The following is a 23,808-nucleotide window of genomic DNA, read 5'->3' on the forward strand; positions in this document are numbered from 1 at the left end:
ATAAAAAATAAAAAGAATCCACCTGCAATGCAGGAGACCGCGGTTCTATTCCTGGATTGGGAAGATCCACTGAAGGGATAGGCTACCCACTCCAGTATTCTTAGGCTTCCTTTGTGGCTCAGCTGGTAAAAAATCCACCTGCAATGCAGGAGACCTGGGTTCGATCCCTGGGTTGGGAAGATCCCCTGGAGAAGCGAAAGGCTATCCACTCCAGTATTCTGGCCTGGAGAATTCCACAGACTGTATAGTCCATGGGGTTGCAGAGTCTGACACAACTGAGCGAACCTTCCAAAACAAGATAAAAAGGTCGAGGATTACCTAAGACTAGAGTGATACACACTTGCCCAAAGAAAACTCATGTCTAAATCTGCTGTTAACAGGCTGCAACTACCTCCAAACTGATAGAGGACGCCGTCTTTTTAAAAGGTAATTAGTTACTATTGCCTACCACCTGAAACCTGACAAAGTGAACCTATTGGATGACTGTTTTTGCTGGAGGTGTGTGCGCCACAGAGGATGGAGCTCCTACCCAGCTTGATAAGGAAATAAACTCAAGTAGGAAGTTGAAGAATTTCCAGGGACAAAGAGCAGAGGCATACAGGTGTCTCCACAGCCTCTGGGGGCATCGTGAACAGCTCACTAGTGCAAGGAAAAGCGTTATCAAGGCGTATCTGGGGCTGGCTTGCCCTCAGAGCTAGGTCAGCCTCGGAAGGCTTTAACCAGCGTAGCAACGTGGTCAATATTTGCTATTTAGATGAACCACTGGCAGCTGGGCAGAAGGTGAAATGGAGTAGGGACAGTGAGACCAGTTGCAAACAGACTAGGCTGCAATAAAATCAAGCCAGTGTTCAAAACATGATAGTGTGATAGGCCAAAGGCAAGCTCTGGAGCACAGGGAGGGGAGAGTTGGGTTTTGTACACAGCTGCAAACTTTTAAACTTTAGGGCCGGGATAGGCCTTAACCCAGACACCCCAGATTCCCAAAGCATAGGATGCGGCTGGTTGGCAATAAGCCTCAGGAAAGATTCTTTAATTCCAAAAACAAGTATACCTGAACTTACTTTGCCTCTTAAAAAAAAAAACAACTCCTTTTTTGGTAGTAAAAGGGAAATGAAGTGGCACATAGGGACTTAAAAGAATCACAAAAGTCAGAAGAGATCTTATAAATCAACCTAACATTTATAAGAGCTGCTCTGGGCAGTTAATACAGTTTGTTTACAATGAAGAGTTATCTAACTCTGAACATACTATACATGGCAATTAGAAATTGTCATGGTAAGGAAAAAACCACAGCCCACTTTCTGCAACCAACACAAAACAGCCAGAAACAGTAAGGAAAATTTAAGGACAAAAGTGGGGTTTGTTTTTATTATAAAAGAAAAAAAAATAGTAACTCCTCAGGAATCTTAACAAAGGAAGGGAATAATTTCACACTCAGAGAACAGACACCAAGATACAAAATTACAACTGTTTGGACTCCAGACTTGTCCCATCTCCTCCAGAGCAGAGACGGGGAGGAGACAGCTGAGGCAAACAAGCAATTCTGTAAAACAAAGACTTAGAAACCCTACAAATAGGATTAAAATCTAAAATTCTGTTTTGCTTAAAAAAAAAAATTTTTTTAATATTATCAAAAGGCCTGCTTTAGTGACATGCTAGTCCCACCGGAAAATAACCCCAATACCCACTTGTCAGTAACATGCTCAAGTTGACCAGCCAACTCATATTTCCAAACCCCTGTGTGTACAAGTACATGTGTGTCTTTTAAACCTGGGGCTCAGGTGATGGCTACTGCTATCATGGGCTTCCACCTGTTAACCAACCAACATCAGCCTCCCCAGAAGTGCGAGCAGGGCAGAGAGAAGCCCTGAAGTGGTAGCGAGGGAATAACAGCCCCAAACAGCCAACTTTTCCAGCATAGCCTCCCCCATCCCCATGCCCACTCAAAAGGAGATCCTTATTTCTAACCAGACTACTTGTCTCAAATTTGGGTTCCCCGTAACCAGAATGGCTTTTTCTCCCTAAAGAGAAAACACACATTTATCTGCACACCCATATATATAATTTTTTTGTTTTTACATTTAAATAGAAAAATACTACTCTGCTTTGTGTTATAAATGGAGGACCACACAATGAGAACTTTTTCTTTTAAGGTAGGGCTATCCATCTATTTATGCAGAGCCTGTCAGGGCGTTGAGCCCCAGACAAGGGAAGCACCACACCAGATCTAGGGTGTTTTCTTACCTGACTTCCCACCCTTCCTTCCCCCCTAATTCTCACTTTTGATAGAAAGTTGGTTACAACTTTGTAAGTAATAGAACTTCCCACCAAGAAGGGAAATCCTAACCTAACCAGAGAATCCAGCACCCCTGTCCCCCACTCAGTAACCACTCAGATAAAGTCCTCCCCATCTCTTCACTATGACTGGGCTCTCTGTCCAGAGAGCTATGCCTATTGGACAAACACACCTGATTAAAATGGAAGCAGTGGTTATGTTTCCCCGCCCCCCCTCCCAACTAATGCACTAGGAAGCTTCAGTGATAGGAAAAAGAAAAGGGCAGGGGTAGGTAGGTGGTTGTGCAGTGATTAAGAACCTGACCCCTTCAATCCTGACCAAAGAAAGCAAGAAATATTAACTGGGTGTGAGGAATTAAAAAAAAAAAAAAAGAACCTTGATATTCCACCCTTTGAGTTATAGCTATTATGATATTGAGAGGGGTGAGAGTGGGAGTAAGATGTAGAATTAAGAGGGGTTTTGAGGGCTGCAAGTCTAGTCCACTTAGTTCTTGTACTGGAAGGGCTCGTCGCCGGTTTCATTCAGAAGACATGTGCGGATGAGGGCTTCTGTCACGGCGAAGGGGTCACAGTTGGCAGATGGGCGACGATCTTCAAAGTAGCCCTTCTTCTCCTGGCCAACAGTCCGGGGGATGCGGATGCTAGCACCACGGTTGGCCACGCCAGCAGAGAAGTCGTTGATGTTGGAGGTTTCGTGGAATCCAGTTAGGCGCCGGGCATTGTCCAGGCCCCCCTTGGGATCGTAGGCTCGGATGTGGTACTGGTGCCGCTTGCTTAGTTTCTCAATGGCCTCCTCAATGTACCTGGAAGAAACAAACAAGATGAGGGTCCAACCTGCCATCAGGAAACCCGCCCTTCAAGGAGCAGATGTGGATCCAAGAATGGAGTGCCTCATCTACCAAAGACTGTTTTCTAGGCTCCAATTCACAAAAACATGGCCCCAGGAAAAGAAATTCTCCACAAAGGCAGCACCCTGCCTTGTAACCTATGTCTCTTAGTGCTGGGCAGGCAGTAGATGTCCCAATGAAACTCTCTCCCACCCACAGGCATTAAGCTCATTCAGAAGCTTGTATTGTTACTAATTTAGTTCTTACTAAAGATTTTCAAACGCATTCATCTGTGTCAACTTTCCCCATCACCATCCTTGAACCCTACTCTTGAAGAGTATTCTGGGGGTACTTTTCAAATAGGAACAAAATGATAGGATCAGAAGACAGTTTTTGAAGCTAAAGGCCCCAGCTGGGAAGGCAGCTTGATGTACTCATCCCCAGTACATCAAACCCCTGGCAGGTATTCTTGCAGAGAGAGTGAAATGGCCCCAGCAGGAGGCAGCACTCACTTCAGACCATTCTCCTCTCGCATGGCCTTGGTGCTAAAGTTGGTGTGGCAGCCGGCACCATTCCAGTTCCCAGGAATGGGCTTAGGATCAAAGGTGGCGATCACTCCGAAGTCTTCACACACGCGATGCAAGATGAAACGGGCCACCCAGAGATGATCACCCATGTCAATTCCTTCACAGGGTCCTATCTGGAATTCCCACTACAGAGAACGAGAAGATGGGTCTTTAAAGCAAAACCAGCTGCTCACCCCAAGCCAGAAGCTGACACTTGTTCCCTGCTCACCTCTACTCCAAGCCACCTTGAGGGCTTTGGGTTAAGTGGACACCACAATAGCCCTTCCTAGCAAAAGCCCCACATGCCTCTAGGTGGGGCAGGTGGTGGGCTAGAGACCTTTACCTGTGCAGGCATGACCTCGGCGTTCGTGCCCCCGATCTTGATGCCGGCGTACAAGCAGGCCCGGTAGTGAGCCTCCACAATATCCCTGCCGTAGGCCTTATCTGCTCCCACACCACAGTAGTAGGGACCTGGAGAGGCATCAAGACGGAAGATCAAGAGGCAGGATGTCAAGAAAACTCCTATCTAAGTGAGATGCATGGCCTAAAGTCAGAAGTTAGAAAGTTCTCACACCTTCTCCTGGAATCACCATCCCTGCCTTTACCGACAGGCAGATAAGTGGTGTGCAGTGGACTCCTCTGGGTTGACCCCGAGTAGAGCCCACGCTTTCCCTGCAATGTTAACATCTCAACATCCATTATTTGGATTTACGTAACACAAGGGCTAACTCTCTACAGTATTATTTCAGCCAGTCTCGGGGATATCCCCCTAGCTTTTTGGATTCACTCCCATCTCCAGAGACTTCCCTTGGCAACTAAGCACTTGGAGAGAAGCAAGATTCACCTCTCACCAAGGAGACTTACCTTGGGGCCCAGGAAAGCCGTTGGAAGGCCAACCAAAGGGGTGCCCATCAGTGCCCATGAGGGTATATTCCTGCTCCATTCCAAACCAGGGGCGCTGGTTGCTCACCATGTCCATTATCCGTTTACAGGTGTGCCTTAAATTGGTCTCTAGGAGAAAGAAAGAGTGGACACACTATTAGAGAGATATGGACAAATGCACTGAATCCCCGTGTTGATGCGAAGTGGTCCTCAGATTCCAGGTACCTGAGATGTTATTTACTGAACTGACCCAGGGTCAACCTTTCTGTGTCCTGGTCAGTGTGAGAGGGGATGATAAGAGAAGCTACGATTACGTATCTGTAGGGAGACTCTCAAAAGGCTTTATTTATAACTAAACTGGGTCACAACAAAGTCACATGGGAGAGGACCCAGAGGACACAGCAAGGGTTCACCTTATCTGCAAGCTGGCCCCCTCCCAAGTACCAAATGTCAGGCACTTGAACCCTCTATTCACAGAAGAACTGCTTCTAGCTGTCAGACCTATTCCTGGTTTCTCAAGCATTTACAGCCAAATCTACAATTTTTATTGAGAGAATCATTTGTCTAGTCTATCAACAGCCTTACATTCCCAGTGAGAAGACACAGAGTGCTAAGTTCTATAGTACTGGCTCATGCCAAAAAAACCCAACCAACCAAAAAAAAACAAAAAAAGGTGACAAGCTCAACCAGGAAAAATTTCTATGCCAGAAGAGATCTTTATAGATTATTATTGGCTGTTTCACTATGTCCCAGAAACCATTTTCAGACCTCTATGATATGCAAATGATATCACTCTAATGGCAGAAAGCAAAGAGGAACTAAAGAGCTTCTTGATGAGGGTGAAAGAGGAGAGTGGGAAAAGTAGGCTTAAAACTCAACATTAAAAAAATTCAGATCATGGCATTTGGTCCCATCACTTCATGGCAAATAGAAGGGGAAAAAGTACAAACAGTGACAGACTTTATTTTCTTGGGCTCCAAAATCACTGTGGATGGTGACTGCAGCCATGAAATTAAAAGATGCTTGCTCCTTGGAAGGAAAGCTATGACAAACCTAGACAGTGTATTAGAAAGCAGAGATACCACTTTTCTGACAAAAGTCTGTCTGGTCAAAGCTATGGTTTTTCCAGTAGTCATGTACAGATGTGGGAGTTGGACCATTAAGAAGTCTGAACGCCGAAGAATCAAATTGTGGTGCTGGAGAACTCTTGAAAGTCCCTCGAACTCCAAGACCAAGCTAGTCAATCCTAAAGGAAATCAACCCTGAATGTCATTGGAAGGACTGACGCTGAAGCTGAAGCTCCAATACTTTGGCCACCTGATGTAAGGAGTTCACTCATTGGAAAAGACCTTGATGCTGGAAAAGACTGAGGGCAGAAGGGGATGACAGAGGATGAAATGGTTGGATGGCATCACCGACGACTCAATGGACATGAGTTTGACCAAACTCCAGGAGACAGTGAAGGACAGGGAAGCCTGGTGTGCTGCAGTCCACAGGGTCGCAAAGTCAGACATGACTTAGCGACTAAACAATAATGTTATATCAAAGAAAACCCACAGCTGCATCTTCCTAACAACCTGAGATGGGTATTATAAGTATCCCATTTTACAAGTGAGAAAATGAGGCTCAGAGATAGCAGTGAACCTGCCCCAGGGTAGGCAGCAGAATCAGGAAACCCTGCCTATCTTGACTTCAGAACTCAGGTGTCTCACCATAATTTAATGCCTCCTAAAACAAAGACTTTTGGGGGGGCTTCCCTTGTGGCTCAAATAGTAAAGAATCCACCTGCAATGCGGGAGACCTGGTTCCATCCCTGGGTTGGGAAGATCTCCTGGAGAAGGGAAAGGCTACCCAATCCAGTATTCTGGCCTAAAGAATTCCTTGGACTGTATAGTACACGGGGTTGCAAAGAGTTGGACACAATTGAGTGACTTTCACTTTCACTTTTCACTTCAAAACAAAGACAAGTAAGGCTCAGAGTCACTAAGTGACTTGCCAAAAAGTCTCACTGGCCAAGTATGGCAAGACTTCATGGAAGTGAGACTCCAGTGGAGTTTAAAAAAGTGAATGACAGAAAACTGGGACAAACAGGTCTGCCAGGAAAAAACCAAAGGTGCAATTACAGCAAACCTCACGGCAAGCATATGTTATCAGTGAACCAAGATGCTCTTGGTTTAGTCAGTAGACAGAGAAAGAAGACAAGCTCTCTGGAACAAAAAGGCAACCAGTATTTGACATACAATTCTCAATTATTTGCACATAACTCAGTCCTCTATAAACAATTTTATGAGCTGGATTTTATTAGTTGCTCCATTTTTTAAAATTTATTTTTTATTTGGTGGATAATTGCTTCACAATATTGTGTTGGTTTCTGCTGTACAATGTGAATCAGCCATGTGCTGTGCTTAATCGCCAGTCATGTCTGACTCTTTGCGACCCCACAGACTATAGCCTGCCAGGCTCCTCTGTCCATGGGGATTCTCCAGGCAAGAATACTGGAGTGGGTTGCCATTTCCTTCTCCAGGGGATCTTCCTGACCCAGGGAATCAAACCCAGAATCAGCTGTGAGTATACACATTGCACCCTCCGTCTATTCTCCCCCATATTGAAATGGGGGAAGTGACAGTATAGGGACAAAATAACTTGCCCAAGTTCATACCAAGTAAGTGGCAGATCTAGAGCTCAAATCCAGCATTCTAACTTTAGAATCCAAGTTCTTAAAATCTACAGGCAGGAGGACTGTGAGTGACATGGGGCACTCCTCCAGCAAACAGATTTAGTAGAATCCAGTGTGGTTTTCTGCAGCCAACAATGGGAGGATGGACCACACAACCTCTCTCAGCAAGGAAGTTCAGGATGGGGAGATGCCTGTCCAATCCTTTAGTCTTCTAAGAGTTAGTTAGAAGTTTCTAATTTCTAACAGTTAGTTCTGGGATAAGCTTGTCTTCCCAATACCGATTTTGGAATATCCTCTCCCCACAACTTTACAACTCACGGATTAGGATCAAGTCTATTCTATACACACCTGCAGGCTTTCGGTTGTACTTGAAGACTTCACAGAACACCAGCTTGTTGGGGTCCTTGCGGAAAGGGTCCCGAAACATGGCAGCAGGGACAAGATACATGTCACTGTTGGACCCTTCAGACTGAAAAGTGCTAGAGCCATCAAAATTCCACTCGGGCAACTCTGATAAAAAGAGACAGAGAAATTAAAGTTACAAGCACAAGAACTTTTCAGGGAGGAGTACAGCATCTCATTTACCTTTTTATCTGTAACACTGTCTTGCCCAGGAAGCCAGTGATGCATGACTGCTGCTAATAACAGGCAAACCCTGATGTTTGCAGGTTGCCCTACAGTCCTTTATGAGTTCCAAGTAAGACCATTGCATCACTTTCTTAAAAGAAGTACCAATCACAGAAACAACCTAAGAATAATGTTTCCTCTGTAAATAAATCTACTGGACACCCAGGAGACAAAGTGGACATTTCTAGTCAGTCAGTCATCATTTAAAGTATTGAAATACAGGAGAAAAAAAGACTCTCTGATAGGCCATCTGTGTTGCTTATTTCTTTCACTCCCCACCCCCACCCCACACTGTGTAATGGACAGTCCCAGTTCATGCGGTGTCCTTATTTTAACAGATAAACAGACACTAGCAGAATGACTTATTCACGTAACTTATCCACACTATGTTTTAAAGGCGAGTTCCTTCATCTCTCTGCAGTTGACTATGAGTTCTCTGAAGGCAGAGACCAGACTCTCATCTCATACTTCAAGGGCCTGGGCAATACTTGCCACATAGCAGGTACATAGTATATGTTTTGTATTACAGCCATTCATTCATTCACTCAAATGTGAGCATTATCAGAAAAGTAAGCTATTCCTAAATCAGGTAAAAGATGATAGACCTCAGTCCCTTTCCAGAAGGAGGACAGCTATGGTTTGTTCTAGACCAAAGAATAAAAAAGACAAAGTCGTCCCAATTCATATAATACCTTCTGTAGGATAAGCAATGAGCCAGTTTAAGAATTCTAAAAGTGCACCAACTAAAAACAAATGATGGCTAGCTCTACTTAGAGACCACTTTTAGGGTGTTTGCTTTACATCTAGAACCTAAGTGACATTCAAGAGTTTGTATAGCCGATTGAATAGACAGGTTAGAGCTGTGGTTTTCAAACTGGGTTCCTGAGGGTATCTTAGGTCAGACTGAGATGGGATGCCCAAGTCAACAAAGTTCCCAATCCCACTCCCCTCCGACTATCTTTTTTCTTTCGATATGCAAGACTCAATTTAAATGAAGGGGTCCATTGTTAATACTTGGAGGCAGTGTAGGAGCTTAATGTTGACTGAATAAAGTCTGTAAAGTCCTGCCTTAGAAAAGGTTTACATCAGAATAAAGAGGCCAGACCTAGTGGCTTGTCTCAGGCTGCCACCCACCCCCACACTACTCCCATCCAACACGTACCCCCAATTCCACCCAGCCTCTCACCTTCTACACACTTGGGTTCAGAATCCAAGGTTCGGGTCTTGCAGCGCAGTCCTTCTCCAGTACCGTCGATCCAGATGTACATAGCTTGGACTTTCTCGCCCTGAGGTAGGGCCATGTACACCTGCTTGATACCTTTGTTCAAGTGGGAGCTCGCCGAGGTGGCCATGGTGGAAGGTGTTCTGAAGAAAGAGAGAAAAAAATAAAATAAGAACACCAACTCCAAACAGATCCTCTGCAGGAATGATGCAATAAGGACAATTAAATCAAGAAGTCACAGTGGGAGTGGTGGCTCCTCCCTTTGGAAGTCACACACTCAAAAGTACAGGACATTTATTTAACTTGCTTTCAGGGAGATTAAAGTTTTATACTGAACAAAAGTCTCCTTATTAGCTTCCTCAAGCCAGAATCTAAACTTCTGAGCACTAAGTTCTATTTTTGCAGTTTGTCAGAGGTAGAGGAATTGTTTCATTTTTCATACTAAGATACTGGGCGGGGGGGTGAACCCAAAACAATACGAAAGCTCAGAAGCAATCTGCAGAACAGACATCTGTCTCCAAGTAAAATCCGGCCACAGAAAGGCTTGGCTGCTATGATCTCTTGGTTAAGTTTTCCTTTTTCCTTACACCCCAGAGGATGCCTCAATAAAAAGTTCTTTTGAAGATTCCTCCACCCTTCCAAATAAACAACCCACCCCACTCCCATTTAGCTGGAAGGATGAAACCGGGGGGCTAGCTAGAAGATTTAAGAGCTGGTGGCTTCCTAACAACGACTAATGTGTACTTTGGGACATTTGATCCAACCTGGATTTTAAGACACACACTGGCAAGACTTCCATTAGTTTGAGGCAAAGTTCTCATTTCAGAGAGTAGACTTAAGTTTGAGAGTGACCAGATTCCACCAAAGAACTTTAATTAAGAAATTCCGACTTCTAAATCAAAAAGATCTGGGGTTTCAAAAGCTGAGGCATGTTAAAATCTGCGAGCCACCACCGCAAAACCTCTCAAAAGAAGAGACACTGAAGCCACAAAACCAAACCCCAACACAAAGAGGAAACCTTCTCCCTCCTCCCTCCCCCATTGATCGCCCAGGGTGGCTGCAGAGGGAACATATTGTTCTCCTCCAATGACTTGGGCAACTGTCTGAAGTACAGTGGCAAAGTTTCTATGGGCAACCGTCCATGTTTGCCCAGCTGAAAACAACTGCTTCTCCTTGCAACAGCCTCACCCTTCCCCTCCGGGAAGAGAAGCTGTCTGTCAAGTTGTGTTAGCAGACAACCTTTCCCGACTCCCTCTAGACTTGGTCAGTCAAATCCCACTCCTCATGCCCATCGCCCATCCTGCCTTTAAACGCCAGTAGGAGCAATCTCAGACCCTTTCAGCTCCCAGCTATAACCCCGTCTCTGGCTTTCCTCTCCCACCGGTTACTACTTCCAATTTCAAGTCACACTTTCTCCCTTAAGCCTCGGGGCCTGCTCTTTTCGGTGATGCCAGCTCGGTTCCGTGACAGGTTGGATGCCAACAGCAGCCTGCTCTATCGACTAGTGCCGAGATGCCGAGATTTTACGTGGTGGGGGGGATGGGAGGGCTGGGATTCTGTGGTTCTCAGCGGTTTCTTGCAGCTGTGGTGGGAGCAGGGTCCTGGATCCCTGCTCCTCACTCACCCCAGCCACGTAAAATCAAAGGTATCGATGATGCCCTCCTTGGCCCTTCTCCTTTTGGAGTGGCGTTCGCGCCTCTCGTGGGTCTCCGGTTCTCGCTGGTCCACGCACCGGAGCTTTCTGGGCGAGGGAGACGGAGAGGGAGAGGGAGTCGGAGTGCGGTCGGAATCGCACCGGGTGGAGCAGGAATACGATGGCTCCTGAGTCGTCTTGATTTTGACTCGCGGTTTCTCTCCGGCGTTCACCGAGTAGGCGACGAAGCCGAAGCAGTTGGAGGGGGACCCCGAGGACCGAGATTCCAGGTCGTCTTCATCTTCGTTCGCGTTCTTCTTCCCGGATTTGCGGCCGGGGGAGCATCCCCGCTTCCCGCCCCCAGGGTAGTTGGGAAAATCCACTTTGAGAGCAGCCCTTTTCCACTGAAACGTCCCGAAAGTCGGCGCCCCACCCCTTGGGCCCCCGTCTGGATCTCAGGGCGTCGCCGAGGGGGCCATACCCCTCCAAGGCCGGGGCGGGGAGGGGGGGCAGTCCGCCGGAGGGCAGCGCGCCGCTGCTGCCCCTCTCCGGCCAGCCAGGCCTCTCCACCCGCCGCGCCCGCCGGCCACGCCGCGCTCCCGGGCTCCCCATTGTTCAGTCACAGGGGTAGACCCCGCGGCGGGAGCGGGCCGCACCACCGACTCTCCCGGCGCCGGGCCTCGGCGCAGGCGGCTAACCGCGCCGCGGCGCCCCGGAGCCCGCCGCCGCGGAGAAAGAGGGCGAGGCTCCCTCAGGGGGACCGCTCCATCCACCACGCACGCCACACGGCCGAGCAGCTCCTCGGCTCGTCCTGCCCAGCGACCTCCAGGGGCGGCGCTTCGGGCCGCCAGCAGCTGAAGGAAGATCAAAACAACTCCCCGCCCTCCGCGAAGCCTGGCGCCCCACCAACGCCGACCCAGACCCGCCGGGAGCCGCGGGCGGCGAAAGCAAGAGAGAGGGGAGGGCCACCTTCCAGGCCGGGGCGCAGAGCAGGGCCAGGAGGTGGGAAGGGGCCGAGACGACCGGTCAGGGCGCGGCGGCACACTTCCGAGCACCCCCCTATCCCCGCCCTCCTCCTCGGGCCGGCCAGGCGCTTACCTGGGCGCCGAGCAAAGCGGCAGGGCGAGCAGGCGGCGAGAGCGAGGTGAGGAGAAGAGAGGCGAGGAGGACGGCGAGGGGCTGCTTACACAGCCTGCTCTTCTCCCATTCTCGGCTCTGCAGGGCGGCCCGCCGCCCCGCAAGCTTTATCTGCGGCCGGGGCCGCCCCCGGCGCCCTGATTGGCTCCCAGAGGCCCGGAGCCCGGGCAGATCAGCTGATGCATCGTCCCGGCACCGCGGCCATTGGGCGAGCCGCCGAGCGGGCGCCACCGGGTGGGGGCGAGAGGACCCGGGAAAGAAAGAAAGGGAAAGGGCGGTGGGGGAGGGGCTGGGGGGGAGGGGCGCGAGGCAGGGCGGGCCGGCTGCGGGCGGAGGGCCCGGGGCCTGCCGGGAAGGACCCCGCCGGGCCGGCCGCCGCGCGCCGCCGCGCACCCCCGCCCGCCCGGTCCCGGGCGGTCCCCGCGTGCTCCCCCCGCCCCGGCGCCCCCAGGTCAGATATTCTGAGGGAGGGTTCTTTTCCCAGGTCCCACTGCACTGCCCAGAGGAAATTCCAACCCACAGGCACCAGCTTTTGCCCTTCGTTGTTAGAGAACCCCCAGCTCCCTTGCCCGCCCCTCAGGTCCTGCTTGTGAGGGAGTTCGAGGTGTGGGGGCCGCAGTAGCCCCGGGCTCCCCGGTGCCCGGGCCGGCCTCGGAGGGGGAGGCGCAGACAGGGGGCTGCCGGAGGTAGGCCGGACAGAGCCCCCTGGCCGGCCCCCTCGGCGGGTTTGGGGATGTGACCTGAAGTCTCCCATCTCTCGTTTGTAGTGAATGCGCTGTTTGTCTCCTTGCGTAGAGAGGATCCCGGCGGGCGGAGACAGAGTCGGCCTCTGCCACACCTGAGGCAACTCTGCAGCCTCTCTGGACCCAAGTTCCCTCATCTGCAAATCAAATAAAACGGTTCAAGAGAGGACCTTTAGAGACGCGCAACAGATTTGAAATCCTCTGTGCAAACCGTTTCCCAGGGGCACCTGACCGGGGATTGAGGTCTTGGCATCACCCCCTTTGAAACCTAGGGTACGTCAAAAATTTAAGTTCTGTCTGGTGTTGCTTTTCATGTAATTTATTGCACGTCCTTGAAATCTGGAAAACGAGAATCAGTACCCCTTCCTCTTCTCTCCTCAGAGCCTTATTAGGATAGTTGAGAAAATGTGTGTGTGAACAAAGTCTTGAAAGGGATGTTTGTCAACAGATACACAGTTTTATATATATGTATACAACACACATGAATATAATGTCTTCATTGCTACCAGTGATACGGTTTAATCATACTGTTTTTATTGTCTGAATCCTCCTGATGGTGTTTAGCCTTTATCGCACCTTTCAAGAGCCCCAGTATATGATATTTTCTGTTTGAAAACTAAGAAATCATGTTTCCAGGACCTTTGGAAGAGGAGGGGAAAAAGTTTGCTCTTCTGGTTATTTTTTGTACCACAAATATGGAAAAGAAATGTTGCCTGTGACCACACACATAACTTGGCTTCTTTGGTCAACATCCCTCCCCTGTGAGAGTGTGGCTAACACTGCGGTGCTTTAAGATGACAGACTCAAGATTCATCTCAAACAGAGGCTTTTGGTGTGTTTCAGACAAGTGACATTCTGGACCAGGCAAGTCGCCTTCCAAGTGTAAGGGATTCTATGCTTACACTTGCACTTAAACTTGTGATCCTTCAAATGATGGTGAAAAGCTGGGCTTCAGGTCAGGCAATGTAGGTTCAAATCTGGTCTTGACTTCTTTCCAGCTTTGTATTCAGGTGGATGCTTAGCCCTGAAGCCTCCGTTTCCTTGCCTACAAATTAGGCATAACAACTGCCTTGTATATTGTAAGGATTAATTGTGATGGCACATACATACAGCAAATGCTAGAAAACAATAATTGTAATTATTATAGGCCAAGATAATCTGAAGGGATTAGATTATTTCTTTCCCTGCCATAACCCATGAAGTACAACTTTCTAACTCTGGGTAATGTGCCACCGTTAGTTTTATGAGAGTGGGTTAAGATCTAATAACAAAGTGAGCTGTCTTCATTCCATTTATTTCTGGGAAGTCTTGAGTTTAAATGGTTGAAGAGGGGGTGATGGGAGGGGAAAGGCCATGTTCTTGTTTTAAGAAAACGTTAATTTTCAGTTGCCAGACTGCCAGAAGTGATCTAGAGCCTTCTACTGTACTGGTCACCGCCAGCACCCGAGGTAGGGATGGCACACAGAATAGAAAATAGAAAAGTAAGAGGCAAGCACAGTTCTTAAAGCTTCTAGTGTGTGAGTCAGTCTGCTGCCCTGGCTGGTGTCTTAACCTTCCTTATTCATCTGTGTGTCCCCCAGTAGTGTCCAGGGGGGTCAATAACTGGTCAATAACTGATGTTTGTTGACCACACAGAACTGACAGCGGCACCATCAAGAGAACATGTGCTTTGAGCTGCTTTTCCAAGAGTGGAAATGGATTTGCTTTGATCCATTCATGTGACCAGGGGCGTACTTTGTGAGGGTTAGCAAGGTAATACGTGACCACTGAGTTTTTCAGGCAGAACAAGAGGCCTTGTCCTCCTTAGTCAGCCCCCTACTTACTTAACCAAACTGAATTAGGGCCCAAATGAGTTCAAGGACTATTCAGGGAAGCTTAAAAGAGTATGAAGGAAGAAAAAGCAGAAGAAAGCGCTTAAACTAACTGGTTTGCCCCCAGAAACCCAGACTGGACTTTTAGAGAAGTTAGAAGGAGAAAGGCCTGTTTCATCCAGTTTGACTTCGCTGTGTCTGCTGCCCTTTGTTCTCTTTCTCCTTCTTCCCTAAATGGCCACCCACCCCCAGTCTCCTCCTGCTCCCTAAAAAGCATTAGAGCACTTGAACCCATGAACTCTTTCTATCTCCTGGTACAGCTAGTATCAAAGCAGACAGGGGATTCTGTTTCATGGGCTTTGAAGTCAGGCTTTTTTCTTTTAGAGTAGCTGTGTCCAAGGGGTGGGTGGAGTGGGAGAGAAACATCACAGGTCAAAATTTGGTTCCAAATCTGCGGAAATGGCTGGGGGCTGAAAAAAAGGACTTCTTCAGTGTTCTGCTGCTTGAAATAAAGGCCTTGTTTTGGGTGGACTTTACCTGTGAGTCCTCTCAATTTCTTTCTTTTTTAAAGGACCCAGTCTCACTTTGCAGATCGTAAACCCTTAATCTAGTGACCTGAGCATGCCTTCCTAGGGCCTGTGTGGTTGGTTGCCTTGCACTCAGACAAGATTTGGGGTAAGGCTCAAACATACTCAAACCTTCAAGCAGAACATGTAGTTTGGGAAATGGAGTTTTTCCAACATTTGGATGATTTCAGTAGGCAGTGAACAAAACCCTTAACTCATGCTAAAAAGACAGCTGAGACTCAGGCTTGAGGAACACCCTGGAAACCCAACCCAGCATTATAAACTTTTTCTCTTTTTAATAAACAAACACCAGTTCTTTCCAAAAGAATACACCATTGTAAAATCTAAAAGCAAAACAAAAATAAAACAAAAGGAAAAGAAACAGCCTTGGAAGCTGATGTCATTACTCTTAAAGCAAATTTGGGGGAGAAGCTGCAATTAACCGAGCTTTCAGACTTAAAGCTACATAAGTAAAGAAGGAAAGACCAGGTTTCACCTCAGTTCAGTATTATCTAATACTGAACCCAGAGGAACTGTTCTTTATATCCTTTCTGATTGTTGTATACTCTTAAGCTCAGGTTAGGAAATGGTAAGTTCAAGTCTCAGCTATTTTTGTTTAGGCTGAATTGAGTTTTGTTGAAGGCCCCTTGAAATCATTCAAATGTAGAGAACACTTAGTTTCACAGCCTACACCTTATGACTAAAGGTTTAGGTCTTGAGCCTTACCTCAAATCTTACCTCTAAAAGTAAACTGCTTGGAGAACTGGGAGGAAGTAAGTTCATCTTAGCTAATGACGTGGTAAAATAAGTCCTACCGAGAAAATTACAGCCATGCCATTCTAGAATTAATCTTTACATCATTCTAGCTTAACGGTGAGAAAGCTGAGGGCTTGCTCATTTGCAACCTCTTGCTTGAATCACCTTAGTGCAGTATTTCACAGCCTTACATGCTTCCAAGGTTTAGCTCCCTTGAGAGTCTTTTTCTGTTTCCCTTCCTTCAGCCTTCTCAGGCTGGGGATGATGCCGATTCCTGGGCACCACCTCTAAATTCTGAAATCCCCACTGTACCCACAGTGCAGGAACCAACCTGTTTACCTCTGAGTCCTTCATTGTGGCTTCCCCCGTGCTGCCTCACGTAGTAGATACTCAGTATATTCCAGGGCGGGGGGGTTACTGTATAATAGGTTCTTTTTAAAAGGAATCTTTGGAGATCATTTTGTGTGTTTAATAACCTGTTTCATGGTTTTGTGAATCTGGGATTTTCATAGATAAGTGTTGTTCCTGTTCTCAATGTATTGAGATTTATATGGATTTATCTTTGTTCTCTAGATTAATTGGAACATTATTGAAGCTTATTTAAAAGTTTAGGAAATTTAGCATTATGGTCAAAAACAACTTGGATCAGAGTATGTCCTTTAGTTGGTGCTCTTCTCGAAGATGTCCTCAGCTGGGTCCACAGCCCTTCCTCCCTCACCCCCATCCCATTAGTTGATTTGAATCCCTGTTTATTTTACATTTGCATGCCAAATTTTAACAGGAAACAAACAGCCCTTGGGTATGTTTTCTGGATGCTTGGTTCTGTGTTTTTCCTGACCTCCTTTCCCCTCCGCCACTTCGTTTGAACCGGTACTTGGGAGGCTTGTTTACTGGGTTGGAGAATGAGATGCTTGGCTGGGGTTGGTGCGGATATAGTGCCCTCTGGTGGAATTTTGTGAGAATTGCAAATTTCTCCGTATGACCTTAGAGGTGTTTGGGAAGTCTTAGCGGGCCTTCAAGGCTTCTCTGTTACATTTCAAATACTATATAGTAAATTAATAACATTGAAGTTTATTATCTACACTGGATATTTAAGAGATAATATGTTGGGGGTATTAATTACTTGGTTTGTTTATCATTATAAAATTTGACCTCAGGTGACTAGAAACAGGCTGCCGGCAGCATCTGTGCTTTTTCATCATCTCCCATCAATGTGTATGAGAGGTAAAGAGAAAAGGAGTTCCCCCACAAAAGGTAATTGAAAAGAATCTAGGAACCAAGAGTTAAGCAGAAATAGCAAGGATCAGAAAATTTGGTCACAAACAATTCTTATTCTCAGCCCTCACTCGGATCTGAGCCCAGACATTTAAGGCCTAGCTAGAGGTTGAGAGCCTGCCAGACTATCACTCCCAGGGGAGACTTTGGGGGTGGTCATGGACAGAAAGTGACAGACGCACTCTTTGGGGGGTCTATAGAGTATTTGTACTATGCCTTTTGCTCCAGCTGGGCTTTCTGGCTGACTTTCTTCCTTTATTTCCTTTCTTTCAACAGTTTATTTATCTGACTGTGAAGGGTCTTAGTTGCAGCAAGCGGGATCTTCATTGCCTCATGCAGATCTTTCATTGCTGGCACCACAGGCTCTTTAGTTGCAACATATGGGCTCCCTAGTTTTTGCACACAGGCTGCGGAGCACACGGGCTTCAGTAGTTGCAGCATGCAGGCTTCGTTTCTCCAAGGCATGTGGGATCTTAGTTCCTCAAACACGGATCAAACCTGCGTCCCCTGCACTGCAAGGCATATTGTTTACCACTGGGCCACCAGGCAGGTCCCTCAACAATTTCATTTTGAGGGTCACTCCCTTTTCCATTGCCATCGGCACAGTCACCGTGGCCCAGAGGACATAGTCACTGGCTTCAGTCAGACACACCTGCACTTGAATTCCTGTTTTGCCTTGTACCAATTACAAGTCTTGGACAAGTCAACCTGCTGAGTCTCAGCTTTCTAGAGGTTCCTTATAGAAACACGTGTGAGGATTAAAAAAATAATAACAGAGTAAACATTTCAGAAACAGCTTAGTGGATTTCCTTATCCCAAGAATGAGGAAGAAAGTGGGCCCATTGCTAAGGAGGTGACTCAGGCCTTAGGACTGTTGGTGTCTTCCAGAGGTTCCCAGAACCTTGGGTCTGTCCAGTAACACGTTTTGAAGGAACAGGAATGCGGAAATTCTGGAAGCAAATAAGCCTTTATTAAGCATCACCTATGGTACATATTTGGTGCATACATAGGAAGTTACGTAACTTGGCTATGATAAAGTCCTTACCTCTTAGGAGACTACACTCAAGGTGGTAAGGAAAAACCTGCTCAGGGAAAATGATTGCAGAAACAGAACAAAGTGTCAGCTGTGTGAGCAAATTAACAAGGCAGGTGTAGCATAAGTGCTTAGGAGTTCCAGAACAAGGGAGTCAGTCGGAATGCTTGGAGAAGGCCTCCTTGGAGGTGCTCAGTGGGATTGGGATGAAGGTGGCTTTTATGCTGGGTACCAAAGAACATGGCAAAGATGTGATTGTGGGATGGCTTTCTGTGAGATGCAAGACAGTGAAATTTGCCACGACCCAAGGGGGACAGGATCTAGTAAATTATATGCACCGTGGTAGTGATGGTGACTGGTATATGAGTACAAAAGGAGGAAGTTGGAGAGAGATTGAACATTTGAATTCTATAAAAGTTTTAAGCCTGCAAATTTGAAATGTCACCATAGCAAAGCATTAATAAAGTTTTACTTTATTAATTTGAATTTGAAATGAAGCCAGTCATTAGAAAGTTGGGGTGGGGGGTGGCGGAGAGAAGAGTAGGCAAAGTATCACTTCAACCAATATAGATTATAAATTCTATGTATCTTTCTTCCACATGGTGGTGCCATTTTGCTAAGCAAGCAGACGTACCCGCTATTCTTTGTCAGGATGAGACGAATGATTCCAGTTTTGAGTTGTGAGAAATCAGTATTCCATCAGGTAAAAGGCAGACAGTCACTTGTGCCTGGAGAAGCATCTGGTGGCGAATAACAGACTCTCCTCTCACCCCTTCATTGCCCCCCCTTCTATTGCATTCTCTCCCCCTATGACTCTCCTTGCGCACTTCCTCTTACTCCTATCTCCCAATCCCATCAATCCTTTTAGCATCCCCTTCTCGTCTCCCCAATGTTTAGATGTTCAGAGACAGGAGGTGCACTGGCAGGTGGAGACCAGTGGCTCTCCTTTATGGCCACTATGTCTTCACCAGGGACCAAAGAGGGTACAGTGCAAGTCTGGGAGAACCCACAAAGGGGTAGATGGGGTAGACAGTGAGCCAGGCATTCCAAGCCCTGTCTCAGGGTGAACTCTTTGAAAGGAGAGCCTGGTCATCTTTCTCTGACTGCTCCACTTCCTGTAGCAATTGGTAGAGGGGTCTCCTGGAGTATATGTAACATGGAGCTTCTCTGGACCCCTTCAGCTTCCAGCTAGGATGGTAGCAACGATGCCAAAAGGAAGACACTCCATAGATTCCCAGCAGGCACAAAGCATTGATCATCACATGCCAGCAGAAGAAGGTGGTAACAAACATGATGTCACTAATGTCATCATCCTCCCACGGGTAGCCAGAGACTGGTTTGTACAGAATGAAGCCCGCCTGTACCAGCCAGGAGCCCATCATCTGAAACAGAAAGGTCTCAATCACAGCGAGTTGAAACGTATCGGGAGCCCACAGCTCGGCGGTGAACACCAGCATCAGCAGCAGCACCACCAAGATGAGCAGAGAGTGAACCTGCAGCTCCACCCCCGCAGAGTCCTGGACATGCGATGCCAACAGCAGCAGGAGCACGTAAAAGGTCAGCACCAAGATCCCTTTCTCTAGGGGCACACAGCGCTGAGGCAGCAAGTTTTTGCTCATGATGTCTATACAGCCGTTGAGGGTAAGGAGGATGAACATGGTGAGGTGCTGCCACTGTTTGGCATACGTGAATCTCGGTGGCAGGTCCCTGTTCATCAGTGTCAGCCCTCTCTCAACGCAGCTGATCTCATACGCCATCAAGCCAGAGCCAGCCAGCATCTTCAGCAAACCTCCGTGGGACAGTTTCCACAGCCTGGCCCATCTCCCTTTATTCTTGGGAGGCAAAGAAGGATCTGGGAGAGAGTTGCTGAATATCACAGCTTTGGAGACCTCTACTGCTCGATACAGTCCATATGCAAGTAGGAACAACCCTGGATACACGTGACCGATAAAGGTTCCCATTGAATCACAAATCGATCTAATGAAGGCGAGAAGCGTAAAACCCAGGCACGTCCTTCTAGGGCCACCTCAAGGTCTGGACTTTGGATAGAGTTGCCGTCCACCAACTTTTATCGTTTCGCCCCACCCACCACTCCCCCACAGAGAGGAAATGCTTCTTGAAAAAAGCCTACGACTTTAGTGGCATAAAGCCTCATTGTTCCATTCCATTCTGGAACACTGGGAACTAACTGGCTTCTGCCAAAGAAGAAAGCTGGTGAACGTGCCTTTAGAGGCCCCCTCTAGGGCCCTTGGGGTGCTTCTGGTCATACTTGTCCCTTTCTCCCATGGCTTCCTCCCCCATGGGACTCCTACCCATGGCTTCCTCCCCCTAGGACTGCCTACCCAGCACTCAGAGGAGAGAGGAGGATGGAATGGGACTAGGGGTTGCCATGGTCTCGAGAGGAAGCCTGAGCACTCACAAATCCTTGGGTGTCCTTCGGCACCTCTCAAACATAACTCTGGCCCAATCACAGGGTTTTCTTTCTGGACACATATAGTTAAAAGCATTTGTATACATGATCATATTTCGCACCTATCTGGCTTTTCTATTGTTCTTTTGTAGACTTGCTTTGAGGATCACCAAGAAAGCTCACTTCCTCTCCACCCCTTATCTCTCTACATTCCCACATTTGTCTCCCCATGTCAGCATCTCTAATGGCCAGTAAATGGATCCGAAAAGCTACCTTTTGATACTGATTTTAGGGACTGTATATTTTGTACTGTGTCAACCTGACTAAGCTTGAGCCATGTTTCCCAGAGTTACCTTCCCTATATGGTTTAAGATTGAGTTGACTGCAAGAGAAGTTTAGATAAGAATCTGAACATGAAAGTAAAGCAGCAACCTAATACACTCTGAAGGTGTAGGGTACCAGGTGCCCCTGCAGCTCACACATTCAGTTACTGATCTGCTTACGTTGGTATGGGCAGTCAGGCCTCTAGCTCCCTCAGCTTCTCTTTGTGTAAAGGACACAAGCTTCTGCAAGCCAACTGCCACTGAACTGTGAGGTGACGAGAGGAAGACAAGCTATAGCCTGTTTTCACAGGTTGCAATTTGTCCTTGCTCTTTCCCAATTTTTTTTTTTGTGTGTAACATACTTCTTCCTGACTGCTGCCACACATAGATGAAAGGACCGCCAGCCCACCACACAGAAGAGAGCCAAAAGCCTTCCATAGACTTCTTCACTCCAAATGCGTAAGGTCTAATATCCTTGAAAAATTCATATTCCCATGATCCATCTCTAACTGATAAAAGAAATTAAGGTGTAATCCCTAAAATGCTGGTTCTGTCGAGAGGAGTGACTCCAGTGAGCTGGTGTTGGCCATTCGGATTCTAGCATGGATTAGCCCATCAGTTTCATTTATCTATGACTCCACTGGTGTCTAATGCACCTCAGAAGACAGAGTCCTAGGTATTGGTAACAGCCAGCTGAGTATAAGAAAGAGAATGATGAAGAACAAAGTACAGGGAATGTGAAGCCTACGATGGTTTTGGGTTTATTGTAGGAGGTACAAGCAGTAGGAGTTTCTCTGGGGGTGATAATTATGGTGAAGGAAGAGGAAGTTCACCCCTCAACATGAACAGTACTGACCTCACAGTCTGCATAACCATCCTTCAAGGTACAAGCAATGCTGTGGGGCAGAGAGGCAGCACCTGTATGCTGATAGTGCCCCTAGTGAAGAGGAGGAGAATTTACATGCAGCTCACAACACCCTCTGAGACCTCACTCCTATGCAACTATTTGTACATTGTCAAGTCTAATCAATACCAGAAAAAAAGCTAAATCTTTCTGCCTTTGAGGATGACAGCAATTCAGATTTCTTCTTGCTATTGAGAGATTTGGTGGGGCTAGGGATTTGAGTGTGAAAGTAAATTAGGAAGAGCTTAATTCAAGGGAGTTTGTTCTTGTAAAATTTTTAACATTAGGTATTTTTTATTCAATGTATAGTCATTGTAGAAAAATGAGGTAAAATACATTCACAAAAAGAGAGCAATACAAGTCATCTGTAATTCCATAAACTGGAGGTGACAACTGTTTTCTTTGAGATACAGAAACACAGTTCTAAGAAGGCAGCATGAAGAAGTGAAAAATGCATCAACTGAAAGTCAGAAATTTGAGTTCTCCTTTGACTTGCTGCATGTCATACCTTTCACCTGAAAATAAAAATTGTGTTGAACTTAACCTTCTATTAAAGTGGAAATAAACAGCATGAATATCGTTGCACAGAAAGGAGAATATTTATCTCCTGTCTCCATCTCCCTTTTGGTGAATTATCAAAACACCGTGAGAGCATCATAGGGCTCGATGATCAGAGGAAGGAGATTCAAGGGGAAAATCTGAGTGACACTTCTGAAGCAAGTCAGGAGGCAAGAACCCCAGGGATTGTCTTGGGTTTTTGGATTTGATCTGGGAGAAGCACAAGATGTATTGCTCTTCTGCATATCAGCAGGGCTGGGACAGGAAGACATGGTCTGCAGGCCTCAAGAGGAGCCACATTTGCTCATTCTTACTGTTGCTTCTACTACTTTGAGGCTGTGATCCTAGTGAGTAGGAGCAGCAGAGCTTCCTCCAGCTCCCACACTCTCCTTGACAGTTGTTCCTGGCAACTGTGAGCCAGAGGCCAGAGGAGGAGAGAAAATAGCAGCACTGACCCAATAGCAATGTGAGGTTGAAAGTGGCACATATGAGGACAAGAAGCCCCACTTCAGGTCCCGTCCGGGTTGCTCAGGCACCAAATCTGCATGTTGTTCATTACAACGTGAACATCCTGATCAAGACTTTGAAGATAAGAATCACCCACCCCAAACCAGACACTGCCCATGAGTAGCCGAGAAGGAAGCCAAAGGTAGTGAATGATTAGCAGAGCTGGCAGACAGCTCCAGGGTCTGTGGACACTGCGTGCCTGGAGAGAGCTTCATGAGGAAAACTCAGGTTGACCACAGGAACCCATAGAAGTCCTTCTCAGCTTGATTGCTCCATGGTGAGACTTCCCTCAGACCTGCCTCCCCCAGCCACCACCCCATGTAATTGAAGTCCCCTAGGCACAGCCACTGCCGTTTGTCTGGCATGAAATACCAGAATGAGCCAGAATGCCTTCAGAAATTCAGTAAATATGAATTTACTAACTGCTGTGGATTCTACTGAGTACAGCAGGCATATAAAAAAGTATATGATGTAGTTATCCTCAAAGGGCTTACCGTTTGAAGGCACACATCTCTACACACACACACACACACACACACACACACACACACACACACACACACACACACACAAAGAAAACATTAGGGAAGTATTTACCTTGGTTCCATAGTAATCAAATGTCACATAGGTAATTTTAAATGTTCTAAAGCATTTGATAAAATTCAACATTTATTGATGATAAACTCTTGCCAAAGTGGGTACAGAAGGGAACATATCTCAACATAATAAAAGGTATTTATGACAAACTCACAGCTTACATATTACTCAACAGTGAAAAGCTGAAAGCTTTCCTGCTAAAATCTAGAACAAGATATAGATGCCCACTCTCACTACTTTTATTTAACATAGTGTTGGAGGTCCTAGTCACAGTAATCAGGTAAGAAAAAGAAAAGTTACCCAAAGTAGAAGGGAATAGGTAAAATTGTCACTATATGCAGATGACATGATACTATAAATAGAAAAACCATAAAGACTCCAAAATTACTAGAACTGATAAATGAATTCAGCAAGGTAACAGGATAGGATAAAGATTAACATGCAGAAATCTGTTGCATT

The 23,808-nt window shown here is 46.8% G+C and overlaps 3 protein-coding genes across 4 annotated transcripts; 1 reads left to right on the forward strand and 2 right to left on the reverse strand.

Moving 5' to 3' along the window:
- Positions 1-1,158: 1,158 nt before the first annotated feature.
- GLUL (glutamate-ammonia ligase) lies at positions 1,159-11,973 on the reverse strand. Of its 2 annotated transcripts, XM_043923553.1 has the most exons (8): positions 11,828-11,964; positions 10,721-10,837; positions 9,061-9,239; positions 7,596-7,757; positions 4,553-4,699; positions 4,032-4,159; positions 3,635-3,834; positions 1,159-3,098 (listed from the first exon to the last, which is right to left on the reverse strand). In XM_043923553.1, the coding sequence occupies exons 3-8, from the start codon at positions 9,224-9,226 to the stop codon at positions 2,780-2,782; spliced, it is 1,122 nt and encodes a 373-aa protein (XP_043779488.1). In that variant the 5' UTR covers positions 9,227-9,239; positions 10,721-10,837; positions 11,828-11,964; the 3' UTR covers positions 1,159-2,779. The 2 variants fall into 2 exon arrangements, with proteins under 2 accessions (XP_043779488.1, XP_043779487.1); XM_043923552.1 differs by lacking the exon at positions 10,721-10,837 and having other exon boundaries at positions 11,828-11,973.
- Positions 10,609-12,761, forward strand: LOC122707471 (translation initiation factor IF-2-like). The gene is made up of 4 exons (XM_043922934.1): positions 10,609-11,851; positions 11,951-12,100; positions 12,447-12,552; positions 12,662-12,761. Exons 1-4 carry the CDS (start codon positions 10,609-10,611, stop codon positions 12,759-12,761), a joined length of 1,599 nt encoding a protein of 532 aa, XP_043778869.1.
- Positions 12,762-18,843: 6,082 nt separating this feature from the next.
- TEDDM1 (transmembrane epididymal protein 1) lies at positions 18,844-20,011 on the reverse strand. Its single transcript, XM_043923554.1, has one exon. The coding sequence runs from the start codon at positions 20,009-20,011 to the stop codon at positions 19,109-19,111; it is 903 nt and encodes a 300-aa protein (XP_043779489.1). The 3' UTR covers positions 18,844-19,108.
- Positions 20,012-23,808: the final 3,797 nt, after the last annotated feature.

Source organism: Cervus elaphus, chromosome 14, assembly GCF_910594005.1.
Source record: "Cervus elaphus chromosome 14, mCerEla1.1, whole genome shotgun sequence".
Classification (NCBI taxonomy): Eukaryota; Metazoa; Chordata; class Mammalia; order Artiodactyla; family Cervidae; genus Cervus; species Cervus elaphus.